Below are 22,692 nucleotides of genomic sequence, written 5' to 3'. Positions count from 1 at the left end.
ATTTATTCGAGAATGAAAGCTAGTTAAAATGATTAAAATATTTTATATATGTTTTTAGGCACAGTATACTATACATACATGCCCTGATTAACATCATCTTTCTGAACCTTTTATAGCCGAGGGTTTGACTGAATTGCAGTCAAACATTAACTGTAGGAATTAGTCGGAAGCTCAGCCGAATATTGAAAATGGAAATGACTACAATGATCATTGCTTCTTAAAAAAAAACTTCCGAGAGCAAAATTTATAGTCAGTTGATGGGATGTACAAAGCCCGGTATCCAGGGCTGCGACCTGAATGCCTAAATAATTAAAATCAAAACTTGATTCAACACGTTGACTCCGAAGTGGTACATGCGCGTACCACGAAATGTATTTCTCCAGGACGTAGTGGTACATAATTCAGGCTGCCTAAAATTGGCCAAATCCGAGAACAAAAATAGCCAAAAAAGGCCGATAACTCAAAATATACTAGTTTATTTGTAGGTTCCACTATAAAAATTCCATTCCTTTTCTTTTTGCAGTATCTAAAATTTAATTAGGAAGTACCCCTATCATAAATTTTAGCCGGCCAACGTTATTGAGAAAAACTAAATCACGGAATTTGTCCGGAAAAAATTACAGTCTGGCAACCCTGTTTAAAAACAGTACAAAAAATGAAATAGTAGTACAATATGAAGCAATCGTAGTCAACGTGTTAAGGAACTGAAGTTGATTTTTGATCCAAACTCAACTCACGTAACCAATTGGGACCCGCATCATTAATGCAGAGGCAAAGATGTTCTCTCTGCACACGGCAACACATCAGGGAACATCTCAAGAAATAAAAGCCAGTTTTTAATCAATAGAAATGAGCATATGCGTACAGCCCCGCATGCAACAAAACCTATGATGCAACGATTACACTCTTCAGTACAAAACAAAGCCATGCGACAGACGCTTGGTCATAATTCCTAAAAAGTGGCACACCTTCTTTATTTAACATCTCCATTTAAAGCTCCTGCAGCAACAGGAGAGAAAATGCAGGAACATCTGATTATTCACGGTGTCTCTACAAGACTCGTGGTTGTTCATCATTTACTGTCAGTGACACGTCACGTAACAATTCAGGCTCATATTTTACTATCCGGAGCAAGGTTTACTAAATAAGAATGAACATTCCGAATGCGTGAGCACCGGCGCCACCATAGTAGAACAAAACTTCTACGGGGCTCAGCCTAAAAAGCAACGCATTGTTTGGACGAGAAAAACAAATCGCAACTTGGCTGAACAAATCATATGGAACTATGACGAGGCTTAGTGCTGAGACGTGGGACCAGAGACGTGTTCAGTGCTGAGACCTGGGACCAGAGACGTGTTCAGAGCTGAGACCTGGGACCAGAGACGTGTTCAGTGCCGAGACGTGGCACCAGAGACGTGTTCAGTGCTGAGACGTGGCACCAGAGACGTGTTCAGTGCTGAGACCACTTGATGGTCTTCAGGTCGATGCCTTCTTGCACCATCTCCCACAGCGGGCTGGAACAGCAGCAATATTACTACTCAGATCAACATAAGGGTAAAACGTGCATCACCGCATGCATAAGAACGGCAAATATATTTGTTTTAGTTATTTTTAGTATTCAATTCTGAGGACATAAGTACTAGACAATTACCTAACACAGTTCAATTGAGACAAAAATGGATAGAAGCAGTTCTAAAAATGGAAGATAAGAATTTACAAAATAGTTACACTCGAGTTAACGCTGCGATCCACTTCAAGCCTACAAGCAAGTACCAAATATAGTTACATCGTATTTTGTCAAAAAAAGCTAGTATACAAAAAGATATGGCATTAATATCTAACAATAGGACACAAAAAATATTTTTCCTAACACTGAAACGAGTGGAGATCAAAACAAGACGCGTGCTCACCTCATCTCACGTAGGCGATGCACGTGTTGCACGAGGTGCTCACCTCATCTCACGTAGACGGTGCACGTGTTGCACGAGGTGCTCACCTCATCTCACGTAGACGGTGCACGTGTTGCACGATACGCTCGACGGTGTAGTCGACCTCGGCCTCCGTCGTGAAGCGCCCCAGACCGAACCTGCGCGCCAGCGAAGCGTTACTCATGTTACTGCGTTACTGAGGTTGCAGCAACATTAAAATAACAAGTTATCAACGAGGCTTCGAATGTGTGGCGTTACAGCATAATCAGCCGAGTAACAGAAATATAAGGCAGTAAAGCGTATCGACCAAGGCACATAAATGCATCATGAACCGCGACACACCGCGCAGGTGCAGGCCAGTGATGGGGTAAGCCCTTTTCTCTTACATTTCTAGACCGATGATCTCCCTGACAAGCGCAGCGCTAAAAACTGCAGCAATTAGCTAAAAACATCTACCATCGACCAGATCTTCCTCTCCCCTCCATTAGCAACATTACTGCCCTACCACAACTACCCCCCCCTCCCACAACCTTATGGAGGAGTGGGCGAGGTCCTCCTCAGCACCGATGGCCCTCAGGACATAGGAAGGCTCCAGGGACGCGCTGGTGCAGGCGGAGCCGCTGCTCAGGGCCACATCCTTCAGCGCCATCAGCAGCGACTCTCCTGCCATTAGGAGAATCAGTTCAACGCCTTACTTCTCCAGCAATAGTAGCTGTAGTACTATTTATCCCACAATTATTANCAAAACCACACCCACAACACACAACATCTGTTTGGGTGTGCTGAAATTCCAACCAGCCTGCAGCCTGAAGATCTATGGAATAAGCCAGTGGAAGTGTCCCAATTGGTCAGAGTGTGGCACGACCGGCTCGGCGCTCCGGAGGGGGGTGGGCCTGGGCGGCACTCAGTCGAGTGACGTTATGGTGATCATCATCATCACGACCAAGGTATGTTTAATTTACTTAAATATTAGTAATGAATGAAAAAACAAGATATTTGAGGAACTTAATTGAAGCGGACAGAGGAACACAGAGACTCAAAGATATAACAATGCAGGAATCCTCAAACAGGCAAATCTCTGTAAAGTTTTCAGCTCACGTCACACACCGGAGTAACGAACAAAATTTTGACGCAATCCATCTGATGGATGAACGACAACACTGAGAGTTATGTTTACGTGCCCTCACCTCATACCACGCTCCTGCCCTCCGCCACTGAGCAGCGCCTCCACCCTCACGCGGGGCCGCCTCCTGACGTAGAGGCAGCCGACGCCCTTGGGTCCGTACAACTTGTGGCCGCTGAAAACAATTAAGTTGATTATCTACACAGAGAGACCATCTGTGTTCATTATAATCTTATAAAAGAATATTAACGCGCTTCGTGCCGGTAAGGAAATTTGTATTGATGGTCTACTTGCAGTCACATGCTGAGCGCAATGAAATGGAACAACAGCAAAAAAAAAAAATTCTAGGTAAAAGGACAATGTTCGGATTATTTTGCCATAGAGTCCGATATGGAATAATATAATTGAGGATTCTTCTAAATTCTTTATCAGGCGAAAATATCATATAGTCTAAAGAGGAAATGTCAAGTCCTACTTTCTCTGCCTATCACTGTTGGTAAAAAAAATCTTCCACATCAATCTAAATTCAGTTAGATTTACTGTACAGGAATTACGAAATTCTCAACAGGAAACTAACAGAAGCGCATACATAAACATCTTTACTTCAAATGAACCTAAAATGTTGATTGACATTACGTCTTTTCAGCAATACATGTGACCAGTGGGATATCCAGCAAATGATTAATGATATTTTCTCTATCAGGGCTTCTATTAAAGAAAAATAATAGTTTGATCATGGTGATGTTATAGCAGTTATATTCAATTGATCTTCATCTTCAAGAGCTAATTAAAGCAATGCGAGCGAGAATGCCGGGCTGGAAACGACCAAGCACTGAATAAAAAAGAAAATGAGAAATAAATAACTTCTGAGTAAATATTCCAACCTTATCGACAGGAGATCAATGTTGAATTTGTTGACATCAATAGGGATTTTGCCCACAGCCTGGGCGGCGTCGGTGTGGAAGAAGACTTTGTTAGCGCGGCACAGCGCCCCGATTTCCCTGTAATGGCGCCCAGGAAAACGGTTAATAAACACGTGCCTCCGCGACGGCTGGTGCTTTGATTATTTAGGGCGTGCCTTTAAAAATGACTTTAGATGTTTACAACGCAGATTCGTTGTTTAAATAGCAATATTCCCCACTTTACTACCTACTTTAGTCTTATTTATTTGACTGCTACCTTCATGTCTCTTACTCTATAGGTTGCTTGACAGCTACCTTCATGTCTCTTACTCTATAGGTTGCTTGACTGCTACCTTCATGTCTCTTACTCTATAGGTTGCTTGACTGCTACCTTCATGTCTCTTACTCAATAGGTTGCTTGACTGCTACCTTCATGTCTATTACTCTATAGGTTGCTTGACAGCTACCTTCATGTCTCTTACTCTATAGGTTGCTTGACAGCTACCTTCATGTCTCTTACTCTATAGATTGCTTGGCAGCTACCTTCATGTCTCTTACTCTATAGGTTGCTTGACAGCTACCTTCATGTCTCTTACTCTATAGGTTGCTTGACGCCAATCTCGTTATTGACTGCCATGACAGACACTAAGGCGGTGTCAGGACGTATAGCTTTGGCTAGATCATTGATGTCCAGTAGCCCAGTAGGCTGCACCGGTAGNGACACTAAGGCAGTGTCAGGACGTATAGCTTTGGCTAGATCGTTGATGTCCAGTAGCCCAGTAGGCTGCACCGGTAGATAGGTCACATCATAGCCTTCATGCTCCAGGGCTCGGCAGGAATCCAGCACGCACTTGTGCTCCTGCAGAACAAACAATTGTACACTGGAGTTAGAGCCTAAAACTACCGGATAAGGAACTTTAATTATCTTCAATAAATGAACTTCAAAAAACGATCAAAAGAAACTATAGCATTGCAACAAAATCATGTTTGTGAGGAGTCAGATTACATGATAGGTGCTATGAACTACAAGTATCATGCTTGTGGTAGTGATGCCTTGTACAAATCTAATACAATATATTTTAATACAAATATCATTATAACAGGAAATATAAAAATATAATAATATTCACATAGTTTAACACTTATCTAGGCATCAAAGTCAAAATACAAAGCATTTAGTTACCGTCTGAGTGGTGATTACATGTCTCTTTTTTGCCTTGTAGAATCTGGCCACTCCTTTGATGCTAATATTATTACTCTCAGTGGCTCCAGAAGTGAAGATGATCTCTTTCTTATCAGCACCAATCAAGTCTGCTACTTGCTGTAAATGAATTTTAAGGTTTGTAATGCATCAAAATTTAGATGAGATGTTGACATTTACTGATAGCCAAGCATGATTTACACTATCTGATTCAAAAAGAACCATTTTGAAGATGAGTGTTACTAACACTAATTAACAGAAAAAACAGAAAATTGCCATTAAACATATTAAACAAATTTATAAGTATTTATTGGATGACAGAAATCAATGATTAATTTATGCTTGAGAATAATAAATTTGCTCATTGCCATTTTATACCTTGTTTACAAATATTGACGGAGGTATATGGTATCTCAGAACCCTAGGCTAGCTTGGTAACCTGTCTGGCGTTCTCAACAGCTGCTTCTGTCTCCCAGCCATAGGAATGAGTGCGGGAGTGTGGGTTCCCATACTGGTGTGTGAGGTAGGGCATCATCTTGTCCAGCACTCGAGGGTCCAAGGCTGTTGTGGCCTGAGCATCCAAATACAAAGCCCGTAGTTCAGGCCCCTCTGAATTGCTCTCATTTGTATTTGACTGGGATGCATCAACAGACTGAGTTTGCAGCCAAGATGTGGAAGAGAATATTGCACGAGCTGTGGAAAAAAATTTGAGATTAGTACTCAAAGAGAAACTATAACTTCAGTGTCAAACTTCATGTAAAAACAATGGTAAAAAAGTGAATCTAGTTGAGAAACATAGCTGAATCTAATGTAAAAGATTTGAGCAGGTCATAAGTCCACGGAGTGAAGAGAAAGTAAACTACCCAATCCATTTATCCAGTATATACATGATATAATACTGTGAATGTACAACTAATGTCATCTGTTTCCTATAGGTAATTTTTTAACAACTGTTGGTATATTCATCCACAGAGAATATTTTTACTAAGTCAGAAGCGGTAAATATGTCAGGATGTGATTTGGTCTGACTGGCCCGATAATATTATATCAATGTTCAGTATTGATTATTAACCGGATGATCTTAGGTTTTGAGTTGAGGGTCCAAGGGTTCGTATCTAAGGTCCGAATAAGCAGCAGGTTGATTGAGAGGCGAGTTTCTTAGTTATATATTTACGAACTAGATAGGAATACAAGGAAGCTTGGTGATAAGTACAAAAGGTAGGTTTTAGATGGTTACTCTAATGACGGAGGCTACTCGACGCCGGAGTCTGGCCTGGTCCTGCGGACTACATGATGATGGCTTACTACGTCTCGCCTGGGGCTGCCTAAGACTGACTGAAGGTCCGCTCGGAGAGCTTATATAAGCATGCTATAGTGACGTCACGGAAGTGACGCAGTAAGTGCTAACACAAGTATGGGAGTTACGGTAGACAGCCAGCAGCCTGACAAATACATTTGAGTGGGCTTCTAAGAACTCTTCTATCATTATATACAGTAGATCTTAAATCGTACATTTAATTGAAAGAGGACCAGCAGCAACAGTGGATCGATGTGCCAGCAAAACCAATCGATCTGTGGCAGATAGTAGCAACCTGGTGACTTGTTGGTACAACATCCTAATCCAATAGGTATTTATTTTGCAGATCCAAAAATAAAGTTTAAAGCAAGATCAATCTGAAAAAAAAGTATAAGAAATTAGGTTTAATTTCCAGTTCTATGGGCAATATTCTTACAAGATTATCATATACCACACTTCTACTTACTAGAAATAAATCTCATTAAAAATGTCAAAATAATAATTGATAATTTATATGCTAAATAATTATTTTATTAGGAGGTATGGTAGAATCATTTGAAGCCTAGTCACTAATGTTCTGATGCTTATAACTTGAGGAATGCAGGTTAGTAGAAATTCCAACAGATAAGAACTGAAAAGAAATTCAGAGTCTGGATTTTAGGTAAGAGTTGTTGACTTGTTCATCATGGGATACATTTTTTAATTATTACAATAACATATGAGCATGTATTATCCAATGTGTGGGTAGAACAGAGTGTAGAGAATAAGTTGACCATATCAAAATCTAATGTCACGTTTCTTTTATGGCTTCCTTCAAACTTATGAGTGTCAAGTAGCAATACAATAGGAAAATTTTTGTAAACTTCATTCAATTAGAAATTTTTAATAACAGTCTCAATAATTTGATAATTTTAGAATAACATTATCATGATAGAAGAGGTAGATCAATTCAATAATAAAAATATCTATGAGCTATTTAATGAACTATCTTTACAAGCCCAAAAATCAAAAAGAACATGAAACTTCTATTCTACTCTCATTTAAAATTGGCAATAACAATTTGGCACATTGCAAATTAAATTTATAGTTACTTACTTTAAACATAAATTTAAATTTTTGCTCTAACCCTTTCCACCCAGTTTTGTAATGCCTTTCTATTCTCTTGCTTACAATTTGGCCCATTCTTATGGCCTTTGCTCAGGCATGAGGCATGGAACTGGTTGGGAAAATTCCAACTTTTTTTCTGAAATATTGTGGCTCTAATATCATGAATTTTTTTATTGAAGACATTGCAGTTCACAACCATGTCATTTCATAAAATTTTCAACTTATGCAGTTCACAGTAGGTACTTAGTAGTAGGCTCCCACCAAAATATCCTGCATAATGATAAATGAGTCAACCCAAAACCTTTCATTGGAGATCCCATAGTTGTGGTTACATCAGACTGCATAATCACGTGTTCAGTTGCCTCTAAAGTAAGGACATGTTATTGTTGCTGTTTCTAGGACAAAATGAAGAGATTTGGGGTAACACATGCACAAGCATTGGCAAATCAGCTTGCAGTTCATAAATGGATCATTATGGCTGGGATATGGAATTCATGGCTCAAAGAAATGGAATCTCTTGCCCAGTGTGCAGAAAGTGGGTGAATAACACAAGATCTTTGGCAACTCATCAGCAGCAAAATTCACATCTTCAGAAGATCTTGCCAACACATTTGGATTGAAATTATTGCATTTTAGATATTCGCCGCTCTTCGGCCAACTATTTAGAAAATAGTTGAAAATCTGAAAGACTGCAAGCGCACACAGTAAGGTTTCTGGTATGTTAGATGGATCAGGATGCAGTGAAGCTTGTCCGGAAATCACTTGCGATGAGTTTAAGTGTTGCAGTGTGTGGAGAGTGAGGGATATGCTATCAGTGTGTACAGTGGTGCTTCAGTTCAGTGATATGTAGAGTGGTGTACATATCTATGATATGTACAGTGACTGCGTCTCTGTTTCGCAGTGGTTGTAGGGCCGATGTATGCACAGTGATGATGGCACCACAGCACCAAGATGTAGGAGCTAGCCGTGGGTTTGAGCCCTGGGAAGCTCGGTTAAAGTCTTGTTGTTGTTAATGGACTTCACTTAGTCACCATCAAAAACATGGTGCTTTCAGCATGGCCTTGGGTGTGTGTCTCTAAACACTCTGGGTATGTTACCTGCGGAGATCTCAAGTTCTTAATTTCAATGTTGTTAGCAGCATTTTCTCATTAAAAATTACCCAGCAATGCATTTTGAAATTGCTAGCGACGTTTTGGGTAAAAAATCCATATCTCGGCAATGCAGCTTGTAAACTCTGCACTCTGGTCTCTGGCTTGCAAATCTATTAAATTGCAGCTTGAAAAATCCATTCGTGGTTCAGAAAGTAGATATTTTTACTAGGCATGTAGTAGATATTTTTACTATTATTTACTAGGCATGAAGCTACCTTTATTTTCCACCTTTTGAGCCTCAAACTCTGCTTTCAACCAATTTTGGGAGCAGCAAGATTCTTGCTAGATGAATTAAATTCTATCTAATTATTAACAAGAATGCATGATCTAATGATGATCAGCTGTGAGATTCCCAATGTATGAAAAATTTCTGACTTGGGAGCCACAAGATTTCATTTTTTCCACAAGCAGGAAAATTTCCATAGGGTAAACAAGGTATATTCCAACACTTCTCAACTTTTTTCCTTTAAATTGAGCTTTGTCTTAGTTCCACACATTCGTTGATGGTTGAAATAGTGACGTTATACTATTGCGTACCATACTATTGCCAAAACACTAACGGTAGCTCTGGGCCGTCTGGTGGGAAAATGTTAAGATCCAAAGAGAGACACTGCACGTCACCCAGTCCTAGTGAGAACATCGAAAAACGGGTCAAAGTTGATAGTTGACCTTGCTCTACCAAATAGTGATAAACTGTGTAGAAAGAATATTATGGTTTGAGACTTTTAAAAAAGTCTGTGAATATATTAGGAATCTTTTAAGTATACTTGTATTTGCTGATTTCAAGTGGTAAATAAATTAATAGATGATTAAGTTAAGCAACGGTTTTAGACACAAAAACTAATTCCGACACAGCTTGGAATTAGACACACACAGCTCATTCCGAGCTGTGTACAAAAATTAAAATTGTCTTAATTAAAAGCTGAATAGCTCTTGATCAAAAGCTAAATTAAAAATTTGAAATTTTTTAATTAAGCTCGTTCCAAACTGTGTCGTACTCCGATACAGCTCACACAGGATGTCAGAATTCTAACACAGGGCGCCTGTATTACAAATTAATAGTTTGAAGTGCTGCTGGAAAAGCCTGGAATTAGTCTCACAATATGCCAAATTTAGTCACACACAGCATCGGAATTCAGGGATTTTGTAGGTTTGAATTCTAAAGGCTTTTAAATAAATATGGCAACAGTTTGACATGTGAGTTTGTGACGTTTCATCGTTGCTGGCACGTAGTGTGGTATTTTGAGAGTGACGCAAACCAATCAGAACTCGAGTTGCGCTACTTGCGCATACGGTGATCTATTTATAGCCATTCATTTCTTGCTACATCCTTCATGTGTCAGAATATACCGCGTTTACCCTAATGCTTTAGCTAGATAATCTTATTAAAAATTAGAAAAACTATCTTTTTTAAGGTAATTTTCAAAAATTGCTTGTAGAATTATAGTTTTTAATAGCAACTTTTATAAAATTCAGCTAGATATTTCAAATTGGAATAATAGTAAAAATTTTTTTATCATAGACCTAGTGAATTATCTTCCGGACACTGAGACCGTTTGATCTCTTCCACTCCAACTTTCTCTATCATAATTTCCTTCATTTCTTTCTAATATTTCTCTTCATTATTCGGTGCCAAACTGGACTACACGAGTCAGGTGGCGCCTGATGATACCCCTTGCTTGTGACGAGATAATAGGCGATGGTAAAGCCGGGGATCCAGTGCCAGTGCATGGACCAAACTTTCCTTCAGTTTTTCGCCTCTCCTGAAAAATTTTAATTTTCGTTTTTTGCCTTTTTGTAAATCTATCTCCTCCTACAGTTTTCAAGCTACAGCAATGAGACATATACCGTTCGATTTGTAAAGACCAGGCCTATCGACTCTAACATCACTTTTTGGAATTTCGGTCTGGTTCGTTTTTTATATGGGGAAGAAGGGGGGGGGGAGGGGTGAAAAATGTAAAAATGGGAAAAAAATGACATAAAAAAAAAATAGGTGGAAAATGAAAAAAGTGATGTTAGAGTCGATAGATATGGTCTTTACAAATCGAATTATACGTGTCTCGATGTTGTAGGATGATATTTGTGGGAGGAGATAGATTTTCTGAAGTACCCCTTTTTAGCCGTTTTCTATCAATTTTTTCGAACAATTCATAGGAGCAAAATGTTTTTTTTACATTTTACGTATGTATGTGAAGTTTCATGACAATCGGATAATAACTGTAAAAGTTTTCGTATGCTAGGGCGGTCCCCTTAAGTATACTTGTATTTGCTGATTTCAAGTGGTAAATAAATTAATAGATGATTAAGTTAAGCGACAGTTCCTGGCCTTTCCAAGCTTTCAGGTCCTGCTTTCCAATATGCTATGTGCACTAGTTAATTTATTATCCTTCTAGAATTCCACACTATCAAGATTAAGAATTCCACACTATTAAGATAAGAATATCTTAACATTAAATGTTAAGATAATCTTATTAAAAATAAGAAAAACTACCCTTTATAAGGTAATTTTCAAAAATTGCTTGTAAAATTATAGTTTTTAATAGCAACTTTTATAAAATTCAGCTAGATATTTCAAATTGGAATAATAGTAAAAATTTTTTTATCATAGACCTAGTGAATTATCTTGATATTCATATCATATAGTAGTAGTCTAATTCATAATTGTAGCCTCAGCCCTCATCATCTAGGCATGGAATATATCTACTTGGTGAGTCGCAACTGAATTTTTTGAGCCGTGGTTTTATGGATTTGCCAGCCGTGATTCCATTTCACCGAGCCGTGAATTCCATATCTAGGCCATGAAAAGCCATTTACGAGGCGCGAATTTATTTACAAAGTCCATGCACGTGTTACCCCAAATCTCTAATTTTACCCTAAAACAGTCAAATGGCAAAGATAAAATTTGTCTTTACTGTAAGTTGAGCATGTGTTAATGCAGTCTGACTGCTTTGACATGACCGCAACTATGCACCTGTCTCTTATACACATCTAGATGTGTATAAGAGACAGCACGTAGNTTCGAGCCGCGAGATTTCATACCTACTGAAATTATATGATATTAGAGCTGCGATATTTCAGACAAAAATAGGACTTTTCCAGACTAGTGGGCCAATATTACAAATAGGCAATTGGGTAAGCAGTAGCCTAATTTACTTATCCACATAATCACATTTAAATAATCAGAATTCAGGTACACATTAAAGCACACACATGAACATCCAGTACGTAGTTTGCCATTATAGACTAGTCAACTTGTCACTCAGTTGTCAGTCGACAGACAGTCGTCATGACTCATGTTTACTGCCAAATTACTAGTAGATACTGATGCATTTATTTATTGCCTCGACACAAGCTCGAGGCTTTGGCCTCAATCATCATTCATCAGACTCAATGGCCTAATTGGTCTCCAGTGTGAACTTGTGAAGTGCGATGAGCAGAGAGTCAGAGACCAGTCATCAGCGTACAGCGGTTAGCGCCTTGCGCCTATGCCCTTTAGCGCCTTAACAGGCAGCCATTGCAGACTTGCAATTGTTAAATTAAATGTTACGTAACCATATTTAAAATTATATAGCAGTCAAAAAAGTAAAGCAGGAACAATTTTGATGAGTAATAGAAATGAGGTCAGATGATGAAGCTCGTTAATTTTTTTTAGTTTCAAGATATGCGTAAATAATTTCGGCGTATTTATTAACCTAATTTGGAACGATGATCAGCTGAGATTTGTTTTGACGAAAAGTTCACAGCCGCCAAATAGAACTGTTCCGGTACAGCGGATGAATGAAAAATATACAACAGTGTAATAACATAGTAAATACTTCGTTGCATTGCACCACGTCCGTAAGTTGCAGCTTCCGTGACTTTTTTCACCATTGCCAACGGTAAAGCCCAAAAATTTTACCTTAAGTCTCCTCCAAATTCACATTCATTAATATCTACGGTAGACCAATCTCTGCTGCTTTTAGCCTTCGCAAAGCAGCCTGAACCTGAACAAATAATATTTCAATTTGCTACTGAGTTCGACAGAATCGCTCGGTAGATCGTCTACAAAGCTGGCTAAAAAATCTGAACACCAAATTTCGACACACAGTTACGTAATCTACCAACAAATATGATTTCAAATGAACACAATTTTATTCAAAAGGCTCAAATTCGTTATCAACGGATGTGGAATGCTTCGAATTATCATCCAATGCTGAAAAACGATTTCTTCAAGTCAAACTTAGAAATTAGACTTCACCAAGATTTCAATGATGGCATCTTGCACCGGCATTAGATATTTGCGTTTAAATGTGATTTGATCAGTGGAAGTTTATTTTATGGCACAATGCAACACTGGCATTCCGCAACCCCCAACATGAAAGAGCTGATTTTCTGAACCTTGAAAACCTGCAGCTAATTCTGTATTGGATCTTTGACATGGAAGTAACTTTATAAAGAAGTGCCTTTACAGGATTTTATTTAGTCACCCATAAGTTGAACCGCAACCCAACAAGTTGTACAGTAAGTGAATTAAACACTGTTTTCTCTTATCTAGATGTTTTGAATGTGTTCTCCTATTGTGTTGAATGTGTTCTCCTATTCTGGTGTCAATTACGAGGATATTTTAGGTTTCACTCGAACTACAGTGTCAGCCAACTGTCTGACTTCCATTCCTTCTACCTAACTGAGAACTTCTAGGGCACGGAATGGTGTGAACACGTTAATCTGGAAAGTACTTTAATTGGTGCCAAATCTTACGACGCAGTCCAATTCGTTGAAATTTTTCCCCAACATATGACCCAATCCATTCTGCCTGAAGTTAAGGTACTAGTGGCAGCCGTTGGCCACAAATTCAACTCTTAACTAGCCCTGCAGCCAACGTTTCACCCTGGCGATTACAATTACCGAGCAGGACTTGGGTCGCAGCCCGAGGAATATCCATTTAAGCATCACAAATGCACAGCTGCATTACTTCAGAGCTGCGAGATCGCAAAAAACACGCTAAAAACACTTCAAGCTGCACCAGTTCCGAAATAAGTCAAAACCATAGGACCGTATGTCCACAGCCACTGATCAAGTCTTTTGTCTTCGTAGATTTGCCACCCCAGCATGGCAATATCTCCTTACTTACCCTCCTCTCCACCTTGAGGTAACGAATGAGGTTAGGTTAGGTCCAGTTAGGTTAGTTTGGATGGAGAGTCTGTGGTAAGTGTGGAGGTAGAGCCAACATTGATAAGCAAATCCTGAAGACTATATTGACTTGAACAGAGGCTGCGGACATAAGGCGCTATGGGTTTAAACTTTAAATGCTTCATAGGCTACGCTACCCTGTAGCATTCTTACACATGGCAAGGAATATAATAGTCATGGTGAATGAAATCAATCAACTGGGTATTATATAATAATATAATATTAATAGCGGTTTCAGCGTTTAGTAGGCCGTAGGCCTGTCGCCGATTCTTTACATCACAGAACATTCACAGCATTTTGCGGTCTCGAACTCGCAACTCACTGCTACAATACTGCTGTGCTTAACCGCCCGGCCTCCTTGCCGATTCTTACCAGAAACTGGCGCACAGAGCTGGGTTCGAACCCGCGCCTCTCTGCGCCAATCTTTGTTTCTCTGAACTGTAACCCCTGGGCCACCCTGCCCACTGCCCAGTGGTTACCCCAGTAAATATAAACCATTAAATTTCTGCCACTAACATCCATCTGAAGTCAAATGGTCGCCTACCTAAAAAAAATTGCTTGTAACATGCTCGGTCAGCATACATTATCGAATGAAAACTTTTTATTTGAAGCAGTTTGTTGAAATTTTGCATCACCTCTAACATAATATGAGTTATTGGATCTAGTAATATTTCTTATGGGAACCCCACACGTGAGTACACTCAAAGGAGTAACTTTACTATCGTATCTCTGTCAATCCTCGACACGCGGACTGCATCAGGGTAATTGGTAGCAAAATCAAAAGCAAATAACGCAAGACGGTCGCCCTCGTTCGCAAAATTTTCAAATAGAGGGCCGACAACCGGTAAATGAATTTAGGGTACTTAATGAGGCGCTCCGTTAGAGCTCCGCAAAAAAATTACCGCATGACCTACATAATATAAACCCATTAGCACACACATCTGGGCCAATAAAAATGGTGATTAACACGCGAGCACGTTTTGCGGATACCCAAATGACCCGACCTTTGCGTACCATGATAGAGTATATATCAACCTTCGTAACATGACATTATCTGCTCGACTGCAACACTTGCCTGCTTGCTCCGCAACCTAATTCTAATCAAAACACTGTTACGCAGCTGAAATTTGGTTGGAACTAGTGGAGTCTTCTATAGATTACATCACTGCATTTGCACAATTTCTGCCTTAAGAGCATCCATATCTACGTTTACTAAGACCATCCATATATTTGTGCACAGGGCCAAGAAGAAACAACCTCTGATTGCTCATCAGTGCGAATTTGAATTTTAGTCTGATCAGAATATGAAATACACACGCCTAATGCTCTAGTAAAGTTAGGACCTTCATTAAGTACACTACATGGTTTATTCGAAATTCAGACGCATTTTGCTCCGTTCACAATGCCTAAAATTACGACAAATGGCAATTCAGGTACACCATTGCAAACGTAGGACCAAGAAAACTGAACTATTAAAATCAGTAATAGCTCTTTTTTGCCATATCTTGTCCTCAGCAAATACTCGTTCATCTCCATTGATCTTGAATCAATTTAATCTGACTTTACTAAAACAGCTGCCTATTGCGTATCCCTTAAAACCTTCACGCGCTTGCCATTACATGTACCCAAAACAAGCGGCATAGCATCACTGCAGTTGACGATATTGTTCAATGCAAATTTGGCAATAGCAGTTGCATCCTTTGTCTTCTTACCCAAAGACGATCCGCCCTGATTAGATCAACAGTTCTTAGCATAATGTCCTTGTCTAGCATATTTGGAACACAACGCCGGAGCGCAACTGATACCAAGATCTGAGACTCTGCACTTCACACGTTTTCGACAAAATGTAGCCACACGTCATCCGTTCCCACTAATATGACATGATCTTCCCTACTCTGAAATACGATCCACAGAATTATACCAGCTAAGGTTACACCAGAATAATATACGTTTAAAAATTACTTTTAAAATTATTTTTTAAAGACAAAACTTCTAAAGAATCCAGTGTTTCCAATGTTAAAGATGTACAATGAATTTCTCATTTTATTTTCGAATAATAAAAAAATAAAATTTTCAATTTTTTTAATATATAATTTTTTTTTAATTATTTATTCCGTCAATTGATTCATGTATTGCCTCCGACTTCACACAGGTGTGCAAAATTTCAGATCAATTGGACAGGTAAAAGTGTGTCAAATATCAAAATATGCGTTTAAAAAATACTTTTTAAAGACAACACTTCCAAAGAATCCAGTGTCTCCAATCTCACAGATGTACAATGAATTTCTCATTTAATTTTCGAATATTAAAAAATTTAATTTTTTTCATTTTTTTTAATATATAATTTTTTTATATATATAATTTTTTTCAAAATGATTTATTCTATTAATTGATTCATTGAAGTGAAGTTAAAGAGAAGTGTTGTAAAAAAACTATATCAACATGCACCATTGCTAACTGTGAATAATTTGCATATTTAATATTTAACCTGAAATTCTTGCAACTTCTAAAAATTGCCATACACGTTAACAAGTATCTGCATATCTACAAGGTTATCTTGTACACAAAAATTAAAACTGATTCCTCTGATTGGTGAGCACAATAATAATGGAAAAGAGTGAAATCAAAACTCACCACAATTTATTCCCTAAATATTGTAAAAAAAATGAGAGAAAATATCCAACCCCCCCCCCTCCGGCGCCTCTTTATTAGTAAATCCATTCATAAATGCACACGGATATTAAACACATTACGATCAGCCATTGATCTCATTTATTCTTTCCCAAGTTTGTGTATAGTGTGTCTAAATTTAAATAATGTTTCTCGAAGGTATAAAAGTGTGGTTAGATGCGCTGGCTTCACATTGCGCTCTTCAAAATTTGAATTGTTCGAACATTCAGTTCGTGTTCTCATTTATGCTCTTCCTGTGCAAGCATTCTGTCAGCTCGATCCTTCTCTTCTTCCCTTCACCGCTCTTTTCTCTCAATTCTGAAATTATCTTCGCCTCTCTTCCTTCCTTCGTCTTCTTCTCCAACCGTTGTTTTTTCCTCCTCAATGTCTCCTCTCCTCCTCGCTCTTCAACCGTTCAGTCACGTACTTTGGCAACTGTCACTGAGCCCTAACTCCTTCTCGTGCTGAATTAACAATGGACTTCTCCATTGAAGAACTGTATATATACACTCACACAAATCTGAAAAATTAATTCTACGTTTCACTGTCCAATCTAAATTTGTGAATAGATTATTATTCTCAAATCAAATTGCAATAAATTTTCTTGGTTCCTAATAGTCTAATACATTCGAAGAGCAGAGAATAGCAGTTTTATTTAAAGTTCGGAAGCAGAGGAGCGAAGTTCAACGGTCGAATTACTGTTGAACCTCTGACCTAGGATTCAACGCGTGATTGAAAACCACGGATAAACTACCCCTTAGTGTTGTTGATGCTGCCAGACCACGGTTAACTTGCTGAGAGAGATAAATCATTACAATTGTAGTTTAGGGGGCTGAGATTACTCTTTGAGACGATCACTATTAGAGGCGGTTTGAGTTATGTTAGCAAAAGTATACACCATCGTTTCTTTCAAACAATTTAACATATTAGATATTATACGTTTTTAATACGCACTCAAACTGCATGTAGCGAGGGGCCCTTAGAAATTCTTGGCCTGGCTTCAGCCCCGGGCCTCATGTAGAGCTTTCTGCAGCCCTGATCTGTACCCATGGTGCATCGCCTGGAGCCTTCAACCATGGTTTTATAGTACCGGTAGAGACGCTCTTCGCTGTGTTTTCTAAACTCACATTGATTTCCCGTCTCCTTATGCACTCGGTTGATAGGCTTTCATGCGTCGACAACATCAATCAAGTTCTGAACTTCTGACAATCGAAACTTGCACTCTTTAAACAACTACCGGCCGGAAGAAATACGGGCAAGCCCAAGTTCGCGAAGAAATGTTTTAGTTCGTTTCTGCTGTAGCACTAAAATACTCAAATGAAGCTCCCGCGGCACTTCAGAAATATTCTGTTTTATGTCGCCGTCAAGAGCTGGTCAAACAGAGAAAGAACTCATTCTTCTCCGGGGCTAGAGGACCGCAAACGCTTAGTTCGTACATGCACAGCCATCGCTGCGTAGAAGAAGCGAGTGAGAAAACAACGAGCGGTATCGCTCTCATCTGCTCACATGATTACTCTAGGAAGATAACAAGGGATATAATGTGTAAGACATGAAATATTGAAAGCAAAAAGTGAGATGTAACTTATTGAAGAGGCGCATGTTGAAGAAAACTACGAATGGGCAGCACGGAGCAGGCATTGGATGCAAGTGAAGAAAACGTTCGTTGCGAGTAGGAGAAGGCACCTTCTCTATCGCGATGGTACTATTAAAAAAACTTTTTTTCAATAAAGTACTCCAAAGAAGTTGAAAATTTTTTCCCAATAAATTATTTTGGACTAACAAACGAGCTGGTGCGGTTTAGTGCACGCAATAAACGGTGGAAAACTAGTAATAGAGTGTAGAGTACTCGCAATAGAGTGTAGAGTACTCGTAATAGAGTGTAGAGTTCCCGCAATAGAGTGTAGAGTACCCGCAATAGAGTGTAGAGTACCCGCAATAGAGCGTAGGGTACCCGCAATAGAGTGTAGAGTACTCGCAATAGAGTGTAGAGTACCCGCAATAGAGTGTAGAGTACCCGCAATAGAGTGTAGAGTATCCGCAATAGAGTGTAGAGTACCTGCAATAGAGTGTAGAGTACCCACAATAGAGTGTAGAGTACCCTGAATAGAGTGTAGAGTACGCGCAATAGAGTGTAGAGTACCCGCAATAGAGTGTAAAGTACTCGTAATAGAGTACTTTATTATTAAATTATTATTGCCGTACCATTATTATTCAAAACATTGCCGTACCCTTATTATTTGCAAATGATCTTCCACATTTCTAACCCCGGACAACTTACGGCATCATTTCTTTGAGTGTCCGGGCGCGGGTTCCGCAGAAGAGAAATCCGGACGTGCAGCCCGGGGCTGTGGGTCTGCCGTGCCAGCCCGTGCCTGGTACTGCGCCTGGCACCTACAGGGGCTGACCTGGGGTTGTGGTGGGGTTGGTAATGTCATGGTGGGGTTGGTAATGTCATGGCGGGGTTGGTAATGTCATGGCGGGGTTGGTAATGTCATGGCGGGGTTGGTAATGTCATGGCGGGGTTGGTAATGTCATGGCGGGGGTTGTAACGGTAGCTGCTAAGAGGGTCGTAACGATGGCTGCATTGGGGTTGTAACGTTGAATGAAACGGGGATCATAATCGGAGCTATAACGGGGTTGTAATTTAGGTTGCAACGAAGGTCGTACTCGGGGCTCGGTCCAGGGTTGCAACGGGGTTGAAACAGGGGTTAACGAAAGAGATTGTAGAGAAGATTCTAAAAGAAGGCTAAAAAGTGACATACAGCAAGCGGGTTGCTGCAGGGGTCAAAAACTTAGACTTGAATTATTCAAATCGTGGTTGTAATAGGGGTTGCAAAGGACTGCACCAGAATGTTATTTGACTGTATTTGTGTTATGGGTTTTACTTTGGTTCGTATGTGGCGGTTGTATCTGGCAGTAATGGCGATGGTTTGAGGCGCAGGTTTTAACCAAGGGTTGTATGAAGGACTCATATTTTCTTTAGATTTTTCAACCGTTCCTGCTAGAACTTAATAGAAGGTTGGAACATATGCGGTTAAAGGGTTGATTTTGAGGTAGGATCACTGGATTGTATATTTTTCTGATCACAGCCATAAAAAATAACACGCCGGGAGACACAGGAAACATTTTTTATTTGCGTCGTAACATTTCTATTAAGTACCAATATTATCGAAAACTTTGCGAAAGCATCATGATTAGAAATCATGTCGCACCATTCATATTAAAAACAATTGGCGTAATCCTATTATTGGAATCCTTGCCGTTCTATTGCTAATCAAAACTCTTGAAGTAATTTAATTATTAATCAAAACATTGGCGTAATCTAATTATTAAACTATTGACGTACCATCATTAATAAAAAACATTGCCGTACCAGTAGTTTATGGCGATTGTCAGTCTCCCATCAGGCAGACGTTGTACGTTTTCAGTACAATATAAGTGTATAAAATTCGGAGCAAATTGATAAATGCTCATATGAAATAAATTTTTACAACAGTAATCCCTCAACTATATATATGGCGATCGTTGCGTTCCAGTACTGGCCGCAATATGTGAAATCAACAACTGGGAGTTAATGGACTAATAGTACTTATTTTTAGATGTTTATATTATAATAATAATAATTTAGCAAGATTTGATTGTTTACAAACCCATTTCACATTCTTATTGCCGATCAAGTTCCGCGGGCTTCTTCAATCCAAAAATCGAATTCCTCAGAAACCCGCGAACCGGCAAAGAATCGCGAATAATTTTTACATTAGCATAAATAATTTTCCCTTGTTGACAAATGATTATTATCATTATTATTTATTGATAACACGCGATTGAGTGATGCCGCATGAAGTATGAATAAATAATAGCTACGCTATTGATATGTAGGCACGAATAAAACGTTCCCAGAGACTATCCTGTAGGCTGAGACGAAATAATTTGCAGAGGTAAGTTTTCTTCCAGGGTTGGCAGGCGTGAATAACGGCAGGATTTATATGGCTGAGTCAGATGATATCCGTATTGTAGTGACGCATAATGCCCGTATTATGGCAGCCCATAATACCCGTATAAATACGGCTTATAATAACCGTTAATGCCCATAATACACGTATTATAGAAGCTCGAAATAACTGTATAAAGACGGCTTATAATAACCGTTGTTGCCCATTATACCCGTTTTATGGTATCCCATAATACCAGTATTATGGAAGCTCGTAATAAACGTAAAATTGAGCCCATAATATTCGTTTTATGGTAGTTATAACATGCTATCGTTAATGATATGGGCATGATGATTGTTATTATTGATTCTTTTAAATGATCATTTATTTTATCATCTCATTCTCCCTGATATTTATGTCGCCATCAGTATTTCTTATTTTAATTCATGTTGCTTGTTCCTATTTCAGTCGCATTCGAAATTTTCTCGATTTTTTATGTCATTGAAATATTATTTTAGTGTCACTGATTTTTTTACGTCATGACATGGCAGACGATCGGAAGCCTCCCAGCCTGTCATTGCTTGGGTCAAGGCAGGACAATTTGGCCTAAATTGAGGCTAAGGAGGTAACGACCGTTCGCGAGGGGAGGTGGGGAGCGAGGGCGACACACACCCGCCCCCGCGGCTGCCGCCGAAGCACTGGCGCCAAATCTGACGACATCGCCAACCTGTTGTCATGACAACGCGTCTGGCGCCGGCGACACACAAATTTTCACGCCAAATATTTTTTTCCGCTCCTGTTCTGTGGGAGGGAGCTAAGCTCTGGGATCCGTGGGAGGGACAAATCGGGCTGGGAATATAGACTTGCTTAGGACTTTCCACACGTGTTTGTGAGAGGCCGTGAGAGGCTCAAGGCCAATGTGCAACTGGACTTAACAATCTTTTAATTCGTTCAGAAATACGATCTTTCTTCAAGTTCGATCCCTAACAGAAAATTGCATCTTTTTGACGATAAATAATATAATGATTTATATTTATTGGTTACCTTTAGTTTATTTGTAGTCATTTCCTTATCAAAATGCATAGCAGTGTTTGTGCAATGAAATTGAAAAGAAGCTCAATTATCACTAATATCTTATCAAACACATTTACAACCAACATGCTCGTATAGGCAAAGTAATTAAATGTTCTTCTATATGCGAAATCAACCAACATATCAACGCATTTCTGAAAGAAACAAACGCTGTCTAGCGTGGCGCCAGACGTGACTGTCGCTATATATACTTCTTTTTTATATACTATAATAATATACGAGCTTATGTTAAGCGTTGTGACACGTTTGTCACAAGTCTGTGACACCCAGCAGACGTATATTAGTTTCATTGTTACTATGCATTTTAGTTCACGTTTAGTTTTAGTTGTATTCAGGATACAAGCACAAACAAGCACTACCCTCGGCCCCCCTCTGATCCCTCGGAAAGTCTGCCATATGGTCGCCTGCCTTCTCAGACCTCAGAGCAAATACGGTCATCGTAAGTGTTCGTATTTGTAACATTTAATGAAACATCAAGTGCAATAGTGTCCGAACATCTGATGATAAAATGACATTAAAGACGATAATTAATAACAATACATAACATTATATAGCATAAAGTTAAAGAGAATTTGGAGACTACAGCATAACACGAGCGACGGTATAACGTTAGCTTTGAACGCAGGCTAATTATTTTTTATAATTAATGGCGTTACCGCGGGTAGTTATTTCCCTTCATAATTAATGGCACTACCACGGGTGTTATTTCCCTTCATAATTAATGGCGTTACCACGGGTGTTATTTCCCTTCATAATCAATGGCGTTACCACGGGTGTTATTTCCTTTCATAATTAATGGCGTTACCACTTGTGTTATTTCCCTTCATAATTAATGACGTTACCACGGGTGTTATTTCCTTTCATAATTAATGGCGTTACCACGGGTGTTATTTCCTTTCATAATTAATGGCGTTACCACGGGTGTTATTTCCTTTCATAATTAATGGCGTTACCACGGGTGTTATTTCCTTTCATAATTAATGGCGTTACCACGGGTGTTATTTCCCTTCATAATTAATGGCGTTACCACGGGTGTTATTTCCCTTCATAATTAATGGCGTTACCACGGGTGTTATTTCCCTTCATAATTAATGGCGTTACCACGGGTGTTATTTCCCTT

The 22,692-nt window shown here is 39.2% G+C and overlaps 1 protein-coding gene across 1 annotated transcript; it reads right to left on the bottom strand.

Moving 5' to 3' along the window:
• Nucleotides 1–684: 684 nt before the first annotated feature.
• Nucleotides 685–6,830, bottom strand: LOC108664501 (cysteine desulfurase, mitochondrial). The gene is made up of 10 exons (XM_018151095.2): nt 6,667–6,830; nt 5,594–5,847; nt 5,137–5,274; nt 4,720–4,812; nt 4,550–4,641; nt 3,936–4,052; nt 3,123–3,226; nt 2,459–2,591; nt 1,997–2,086; nt 685–1,514 (listed from the first exon to the last, which is right to left on the bottom strand). The coding sequence occupies exons 1-10, from the start codon at nt 6,767–6,769 to the stop codon at nt 1,451–1,453; spliced, it is 1,188 nt and encodes a 395-aa protein (XP_018006584.1). The 5' UTR covers nt 6,770–6,830; the 3' UTR covers nt 685–1,450.
• Nucleotides 6,831–22,692: the final 15,862 nt, after the last annotated feature.

Source organism: Hyalella azteca, unplaced genomic scaffold (assembly GCF_000764305.2).
Source record: "Hyalella azteca isolate HAZT.00-mixed unplaced genomic scaffold, Hazt_2.0.2 contig15841, whole genome shotgun sequence".
NCBI lineage: Eukaryota > Metazoa > Arthropoda > Malacostraca > Amphipoda > Hyalellidae > Hyalella > Hyalella azteca.
This window is presented reverse-complemented; position numbering and strand designations above follow the sequence as displayed.

What these genes read in the sequence shown, in the direction of transcription:
- LOC108664501 (XM_018151095.2), bottom strand. Translation starts at nt 6,769, where the DNA reads ATGTTGTACCAACAAGTCACCAGGTTGCTACTATCTGCCACAGATCGA. An exon ending in GGCGTCAAGCAACCTATAGA is followed by an intron (nt 4,053 to 4,549) that starts GTAAGAGACATG and finishes GCGCCATTACAG; the next exon opens with GGAAATCGGGGCGCTGTGCC. An exon ending in ATTGATCTCCTGTCGATAAG is followed by an intron (nt 3,227 to 3,935) that starts GTTGGAATATTT and finishes AATTGTTTTCAG; the next exon opens with CGGCCACAAGTTGTACGGAC.